The 8,874-nt window shown below is 46.3% G+C and overlaps 1 protein-coding gene and 1 non-coding gene across 2 annotated transcripts; both read left to right on the top strand.

Moving 5' to 3' along the window:
• Positions 1-2,969: 2,969 nt before the first annotated feature.
• On the top strand, positions 2,970-3,041 carry TRNAN-GUU. Its single transcript has one exon. It is a non-coding gene; the product is annotated as a tRNA-Asn (tRNA).
• Positions 3,042-3,939: 898 nt separating this feature from the next.
• LOC124886983 (NADH-ubiquinone oxidoreductase chain 2-like) lies at positions 3,940-7,716 on the top strand. The gene is made up of 2 exons (XM_047396011.1): positions 3,940-4,333; positions 6,782-7,716. Exons 1-2 carry the CDS (start codon positions 4,064-4,066, stop codon positions 7,427-7,429), a joined length of 918 nt encoding a protein of 305 aa, XP_047251967.1. The 5' UTR covers positions 3,940-4,063; the 3' UTR covers positions 7,430-7,716.
• The last annotated feature ends 1,158 nt before the right edge of the window (positions 7,717-8,874 follow it).

The raw sequence follows: 8,874 nt of genomic DNA, 5'->3' as shown, positions 1-8,874 counted from the left end.
AGCCGACCTATGGATAGAAAGAAAGATGCAGGAAAGGAAAATGAAAGAAGAAATCCAAATTTGCTTTGGGAGTGTGAGATAGGCAGACGGGGAGTACGCAGCCGAACAACCGCTGGGGTTTCCAACAGTGATAGCTGAACTAATCAGATGGGCCGCTCCAAACCTGGAGCTGACATTTAAATCGAAAATCGACATCGGGTCCCGGCTATCCAAAAAACGCAGACTGAAGCAGAAGATCACAAAATGCAACACAACAAAGGGGTCGTTAGACCGTAGCTTGCGCTAAGGAAGAAGCTAATCAATAAAAATTGAGACAGGGAGGAGAGGCGAAAAAGAGATTTTCGAGCCTGCAAGCAGCAAGCAACAACGGCTTTTCAGCCGTTACGCGCTAGCTTGTAGTTTAGGGGTATAGTAGGGGTGCCCCTTTCTCAAACTTTTCTATAATATAAGGTAAGATTTTTGGAACCCTAGTTTTGGAGTTTTCCCCAACCAACCTATACCTTACTAATAAAAAGAGGCTTCCCTTTTTCAGCTGCATTGCACTGCCGCATAAACAATGGATCCGCTGGGATGGATGAGCAACCTTCTATTTGGCCTCTGTACCAATAGTAGAGTGGCTTGCTACTTTCAATCAGAAAAGGAAGATTGAGCAAGGCAAAGGAGAAAGGAGTTGTCCCCCCTTCTCTGGTAACCCGCCACCGCATATTTCGAAAAAGAAGGAGCGGAGAAGGAAGAACAACCGTTTGACTTTGGCACATGAGGTGGCGGGTTTGGCTAGGTAACATAATGGAAATGTATCGGACTGCAAATCCTGGAATGATGGTTCGACCCTGTCCTTGGCCTCGAGGAGTGGTGAGCAGCACGGAACTTGTTTCAATCAAATGGCATAGTATTAGGGTAGGAGGCTTTCCTTTGTTATAGAAATCCACAGACAAGATTCTGGAACTTCCAAACCAAAGAAATGCAAGATGAGAAGGAGCTTTTTACGTTACGCTTCAATAGAATGAATTCGGTAAGGGTAGAATAGGCCCTATGGTCGATCGAAGGTGCTGTGCCACTTGAACTCAAATCTATCTGACCTTCAATCCATCTTTGTCCAGCCAGCTCATAACAAAATGTTAGACCAAGGCTGGCACAACCGAATTGGTTGAGGAAAAGGAACCCCTAGCGACCAAGCACCCCCGCCCCCAAAAGCGGAGACCAAAGAACCTTAAGGTTGATGAGGACACGTCTGAACAGGAGGCGGGCGCCCTCTAAGTTGACCACCCTACCCACTAATAGACTATGAGGGGGGGAAGGCGATTTGGAATCGACCGAAAACCCGAACCGCTTGACTGACCCCTTCATAGTCCATTCATTAAGGTTGGGGATGGCTGGAACCAATCAGAAGTGCAAATCGCGCAAGCGAAGTGGGAAATGGACCGCAGCGCAACGACTAGGACTCGTGTTGGAGGAGTTTTGAGCGTGTGCTAACACTCATGCAGCGGCAAGGACCCTTAACTCTCGAAGGGGCCACCAACCGCCCGAATCACTGTAGCAAACCCTCTCTTTACTCAATGGATAGCCCTTATTCTCTTTCAATCAACAAAATGAGAAATGGAAAAAAGAGGTCTTTATTGAAGAGGCTTTGCACCTGAAATAGGACTAATGCAGATCCAGAAGAATGGTCTGCGCTTTCGAAAAGATGAAGATGCAAGGGATAAAGAGACAGTCTTTTGAACAACCAAGCTGACATAAGGATTCTAGCTCGCGCCTACTTAGAGCAAATAGAGATTCTCGGACGGGCAAAAGCGGCACTCGACATATATTAAACAAGACCAAGAACAAAGCCATACCATGCCCTCGGGAGAAAGTAATGATGATTTTCATGAATGCTGCCCTCGAGTACGTGTACAAGAAGGTCTTTGCCGATTCCTATCAACATGGTGCATCTATTAGTAGAGGGGCATGAAAAGTGGAGACTTTGACCGTAGGTATCAATTGATAGACATTTTTCTTGAGGAAGAGAATCCAGGATGAACGCTTTTTTCATTCGCTATGCGCTGACTGGATGCGTACTCGCGTAATCAATCGATGGACGGGGGAATTGCATGAATGATGAGACCGGACTAACCTAAAGTCAAGGCTCTTCTCTCTCTTGATGGCGAATCTTGATTGACTGACACTGGGAACCGATTCGGAGAAAGAAGAAGCATGGCATGAGATAGGCGGCGGAGAAATTTCCGATAGCAAATTACTTGACTCGATGGATGGAGGGAGAGCCCTCCAACTCAAGCACGAAATCAATGTTGAGTCAACAATCATCGAGAGGGGTACCACCAAGCGAGATCGAGACCAGCCCCTTGTATAGGTATAGGGTGCCAAACGTGCGCTTCTTCAAATATCCTATAAATCTAAATAAAGTAGGAACTTCAAAGCTTGACTAAGAAGGGAGAAAGTTGACTTTGAGAAAGAAAAGGGGCGCCCTAGCTGCAATCAAAAAATAGCGCTAACGAGCAAGAAAGGGCCCCTTACTATAGATAGGGCCTTAGCGCTTTACTAATAACAAACATATATAGGGTTGACTTTTTTCAGCTTGATTGAAATCGATTCTATGATTGAATAGCAGAAGTGCAACTTAGTAGTAGAAACTCGGAGAGACAGACAGAGAGGGGACTCTTTCATACCTGTTAACTCCTAGGATGAGAAGTAGGTCCCTTGTTTTTGGCAGGAAGAGTTCCAACCTTTGTTGCCTCTCGGTAGAGTGAGTCTACTTAGCGAATTAGCAGAGCGCGGATATCTATTGATCAATATGAATCTCGAGAGTGGATGGTTGATCGCCGCCTCCTTGTCCTGGAGGCTCTCCGGCCGGGGAGGGGCTTGCCATCGTAACCCTTTCTCCCGGTATATGTCAAAAAGAGTGACGAACTCATTTTTCTTCGGTCATAGGTTAAAGAACGAGAGTCGACTTCCAACATTAAGTCTGTTGTTCCTCAGTAGCTCAGTGGTAGAGCAGTCGGCTGTTAATCGATTGGTCGTAGGTTCGAATCCTACTTGGGGAGATTTTTGAGTTATCGCTTTTCTGACCTAGCACTTGCCTCCGGTGGTGTCCTTCTCCTTTGTTTCTAAACTAGCAGAATCGTGGGACATCAAAAGCAGTAAGTTGATTGTTGGTTTTTATTCCTCACTCTCGTATAGGAACACTTGGTTCGTTCCATTCTTAGGGAAGGATCCACTGGAAAGACTGGAGTAGTATCTTCATTAGCCGGAAGGAATTAGTCTCCACTAGCGTCATTCGAAGAACGAACAAGAAAAGGGTTACTGTTTAGGATAGATGGATGTGGCCCAATGGCTAAAGCTCTGCCAGCTTCTTGTAGACTGAACTCTCTTCTCTTTAGGCTCCGAGTTCTTTTTGGGGGGGATGGTCTAATTTACTAGTGGCAACGAAGTTCTTAAATGAATAGATTCTCCCGGAATGCTAGCTAAGCTAATCGTCTTAGTTCCCTTCAATTATATCAATAAGCTTTTTGATTGATTCAGGGCGCCGCCCTCCTTCTTAGAATTAGAACCCATTGAGGGGGGCCTCAGCCCGGGAAGGGGAGAGTGGCCGAGTGGTCAAAAGTGGCAGACTGTAAATCTGTTGAAGTTTTTCTACATAGGTTCGAATCCTGCCTCTCCCACTTATTTGTTGTAGACTTCAGAGAAGAGAAAAGAGGCATTCGTCAGCGTAGGAAGGCCAACCGAGCGAAGCTTTTTTTTTTTTGGCCGTGCCGTGAAGTGAAATTGTATCGTATGTTAGTTAGAGAGGTTGGCGAACTACTACGATCTATAGATTTACCATCTATATCCAATCCCAACGAGAATAGAAGCGAGTCGCTTTCGGCCTGTCTTGTAGTCGTAGTCTTTTAGCTTATATAGTCGTCGGTCTTCCTACATGCATGCGTCCGCCAGAATGCCTCCTTGGTTCGGGATGAAGCCAAGCCGATACATACGATAGGCGAAGGAAAGACCCCCATTTCATAGTGCCAGGGGAACGCAAGTTTGATCGAGGATTGGAGAGGAGAGGTGGAAGAAAGGGCTCGGGATGGATTTAGGAGTCTTTGTGCGAGCCATATGCGGTGAGAGTCGCACGTACGGTAACGAGGGGGTTTGCGTCTATACGTGTAGTGTGGTGCTTAGGCCTACCAACCCTATTTGTTCCATGATCTATGGGTCTACTGGAGCTACCCACTTCGATCAATTAGCCAAGATTTTGATCGGATACGAAATCACTGGTGCTCGATCTAGTGGTATTTTTATGGGGATTCTATTTATCGCTGTAGGATCCCTATTCAAGATCACTGCAGTTCCTTTTTGGGCGGCTGTAGGACGGCTGGTAGGGTAGGTGGGTAGTACCGCTCTGCGGCCAATCTTCCTAACCGCTTAGGGCCGGGCTTAGAGCGCGTGAAACTCATCACTACCTCGTAAGGGCGTTGAGACCATAGCATGTTATACGAAAGTGCCGCTTTCTCTGTAGTGTTGTCACACAGCTGCCCACCTAGAAGAGCAACTCGCTCTGTAGTGTTGTCACACAAGATAAGCACGCCGCCCGCCTGCTGGCCGGGTGAATCGAAGTTATCTTCCGATCAACTGTCCACCCAGTCAAGTGCAAAAATACAGTAGAATCACGCAACGCACGCTGCTGGTGTGCTTCCTGCTCGCGAGGAAAGAAAGAAGAGCGACAGGGTTCAGTTTAGATTTGACTGTTTGCAGCATGGGAGCAGATTCCCCAAAAAATCCCTGGGAACAATGAAAAAAAAAAGATATCTCAGTAACGAAAACTATAGGGGGCTGTATTGGCGAGATCCAATGGTGAACAGCTGCCCAAAAGAAAAACCGCCTGGAAGTCCGAGGACCTTTAGTACTGTACTCTACCCCCGAACCAGCAGCCTTCGTGCCAAGCAAGACCGCCCTTGTCCCTTTCCTTTCTCCATTCCGCCTCCTTCTTTGCTTTGTTCCAATAGAGTCTAAGGCAAGGTGGTTCGTATGCCTACTTTACCTACTTGACGAAAGGGAACGAACAATGTTTCATTTCCGAGTTTATGGATTAGATTCAGTCAGCCTCACGACATAATCAGAGTGAGGCTTTGGTTATTGGCAAACGCTTCTCCAAAGGCGACCCTCTCGAGTTTCTGGCTGTTTCCGTAATTGAAGTAATCGTCGCCCTACCAAACGAAAGAAGTCACTATCAAACTGCTCGCCCTATTGAAGTACCAAAGGTGCGCTCAGCCCGGTGATTAGGAAATGGGTTTGCCCTTGAATTGAAGTGATGAGGTCGTAAAGAGAGAAGTAGGGATCCTATTGACTAAAGGTTGGTTCTTCGCTTTCCTTTAGAATGGAAGTTGCTATGAAGCCCCTCTCCTTACAGTGGTTGAACGCCCCTACTACTTACTTTGTTTGATTCAAAAGGCAAACAGCCCCCCCAACTAGTTGTATGGGGTGGGGTGCTTGTGAAAAGCTACTTTGGATATGAGTAATTCCTAAAAAAAGGCTTTGTCCGGTATTTGACAAAGATCTTTCTATCAATAGATAGGAATGAGTGTTCGATATAGGGGATAGGATCCATCTGCTCTTTAATCTCATAATTTTTTTGTGAGAAATATATATATATATCATTTATCTATCTCTTGTCTATCTATCATTGATTCTCAAGTCCAATTTTTGGGTTCCCCGAAGCCCCGAATGGAATGGATCGTTTCTGCCAACGAAATGAACGCGGAGCCCGTTCTGAATGCTTCTACGATCTGGAAGTTCTTGCGAAGAGAATAAGATGCTGCTCTCCTTTCCTTTTTCTTTTCCTCCTTTGCTAATCTTCCCCTCTAACGCGGGCCGGGCGGCGACGGGCCCGGGAGGAAGAAACCTAAGAGAAGACGCTCGTCTCGGGCGGTTCTTTTTTTCAGTGCAACATAGGAAAGCGCCCTCTTTTTGTCATCCCTGCAGGTTTCCAGATTTTGTATTGAACGCATGGCGTAGCTAGGACCCTTCACATTCTGTTTGAGCCTATGTTCAAGCCAAACCCACCCCCTATTTTACTAAGGCTGGAAAGAATGCCCACCAAGTTCAAATAAGGGAATGCTTTTCCCAACCATTAAAGTAAAGGTTCGACGAAGGGAGGGAGGTGCGGCGGGGGAAGGAAAACGCTTTCAGAGATCGAGATTTTTTTTTCATCGAAAAAGAAGAAGGCCGAGGATGGCCGTAGGTGCGTCTTATCTAAAGGGAACACGCTTTTTTGACCGCCGTGGTATGATTTCGGGCCCTCCTCCTTACAGTGGCTTTCAGCTCCTCTCCTCGTTCCGCCCTTCCTATTGGGATAGCAGGCTTCGGGCTTTGCCTGCCCTTTCTAATAAGAAATTTTGGCTCGGCCCGAGAAAGCGCTGGCAACAACTGAAAGGAAGGGGTCCATGTAGCTGCTGTGTCCGCCCCCTTCTTAGTCAATGGGGCACAGCAGGTTCGGCATCTACTACAAAAGAGAGAATCCACTTCAGATAACCACGTCTCTGCTAGGCAGCGTGTGGAATGACCGAGAGCGAACCTTTTTGGATATATAATCCAAGTCGAGAGTAGAGTTACAGGAAAAGCCGTTTGATGGAAAACGACTTTCACATTCGGTTCAGAGAGCACTTTTTTCATTGAGAATTCCTCGTTCCCTTTCGTGTGAATTCCCCAGCGACGAATTTCAAACTTGTGGGGCCCTATCTATTCCATCTCTCGAGCCCCGAAGAAAACCCCCTACCCTTCGGACTCCATATATCTTTTGACTCTATATATGTGGGCACCTGATATCTATGAGGGTTCACCCACCCTGGTTACAACATTCCTTTCTATTGCGCCTAAAATCTCTATTTCTGCTAATATTTCACATGTTTCTATTTATGGTTCTTATGGAGCTACATTGCAACAAATCTTCTTTTTCTGCAGCATTGCTTCTATGATCTTAGGAGCACTGGCCGCCATGGCCCAAACGAAAGTAAAAAGACTTTTAGCTCATAGTTCAAATAGACATGTAGGTTATATTCGTACTGGTTTCTCATGTGGAACCATAGAAGGAATTCAACCACTAGTAATTGGTATCTTTATTTATGCATCAACGACGATAGATGCATTCGCCATAGTTTTAGCATTACGGCAAACCCGTGTCAAATATATAGCTGATTTGGGCGCTCTAGCCAAAACGAATTCTATTTTGGCTATTACCTTCTCCATTACTATGTTCTCATATGCAGGAATACCCCCGTTAGCCGATTTTTGTAGCAAATTCTATTTGTTCTTCGCCGCTTTGGGTTACGGGGCTTACTTCCTAGCCCAAGTGGGAGTAGTGACTAGCGTTATAGGTCGTTGGGCGGCCGGAAGGTTGCCACGAGTAAGTAAGAAAGGGGGACCGAAGGCAGTTCTCCATGCACCGGACACGTAGCTTACCAAATCAGTTGCGACACGGATGGGAATGCATGCTACGAAAGATAGGGTCGAGTCTGATACATCAACCGTCTACTCAATATCCTTGTAAGAGTCCACAATGACTACAAGAGATGAACTTTGGTTTGGTGAATTGAAGTTGGCCTTAGGTGTAATAGGACTCCCAGTTACTGCGCGCGATCGTATACTGAGGTGCTCCCCGCCGGTTGTTGGAACGATGCTAGCCGGGCTGGGTCTCGATTCAAAAAGATGAAGGGCCCAAAAGTCTAAATAGGGGGTGAAAAATTCCCCATCTCATTGGAGGCGGAAAACGAATCGACATCTCAATGTGATACAGCCCTTTCGATTTTAGTTGGGAAAGAACAGCGAAGTCTATCCGAACCGTCCAATGAAGAATAAGAGGAGAGCAAAGCGCCAATGGCACGCGAAGCGCATGCGGAACGGGCACGGAGAAAAAGAAGTGTGGAGGAGAAGCAGCCGAGCTCATTCCCTTCGCTTCCTGGGCCCAAAGAAATGCAGTCTTTCCTGGCCAAATCAAGGATTTGGGGCTTCTTGCTACGCTACAACACTATATAAATCCATTTATATTAGTAATATATATGAATAGAAAGATAGATCCATCCATCTATCCTATCCGATTTCGATTTTTCTATCTAAAAAAGAATCGGTTTCATTCAACCTTTGATTCAAAGAACTGCCTTAGCCCCCCCGCCCATGAAAAGGCTCTGCTGTAATGGATGGCAGAGGGTCCGTAGTACCCGAAGCACTGGAGTGATCCAGTAGCCGGGAAGGGGCCTAGAAGTGCCTACTACTACACCACACTACACTTGGCTCTACACATTTACAGAGCTGACCCCTGTCCAGTGCCTGGCAGAGCTAAGGGGGCTTCAATCCTTACTCTTTATCCCCATCTTCGCCCAGGCTTAATGGGGCCTTACTTATTCAGGAGGGAGAGTGGAGCCTCGAAAAGCACTGTTGAGAGGAAGATCCTTAGCCCCTCTTCATTCTCTACAAGGTTCCAAACCTTTCTTCAACATAGGTAACAACAAGCCAGGCAGAGATGGAAGAGATCAAACACGAGAATAAGAAGCAAGCTCGCCTTCCTTTTTGATCATTTTGATAGAGGGGGATGAAGAAAGTGGACAAAACAGACTCGCATTTCTCATCGAACAAATACAGGAAAAGAATCATATTGAAAACGCTCCTAAACCAACCCCTTCCTTCGTAGAGCCCGTGTATTATAAGTGATCCGAACCTGCCCGAAGTGAGCCTCCCATAGAGGCAAGTGAAGTTGGTGAGCCGTATGATGGGCAACTATCTCCTGCGGTTCGGAGAGGACTCAGCTGTTAGTTAGTACCCCCTTGGTTTCGGGGTGGACCTTTTCACTCTATTTTATTATACACGCTTAGCGAAAAGAATGTTTTTTGATACACCTAGGACATG

Source organism: Capsicum annuum, chromosome 1 (assembly GCF_002878395.1).
Source record: "Capsicum annuum cultivar UCD-10X-F1 chromosome 1, UCD10Xv1.1, whole genome shotgun sequence".
In the NCBI taxonomy this organism is placed as follows: Eukaryota; Viridiplantae; Streptophyta; class Magnoliopsida; order Solanales; family Solanaceae; genus Capsicum; species Capsicum annuum.
This window is presented reverse-complemented; position numbering and strand designations above follow the sequence as displayed.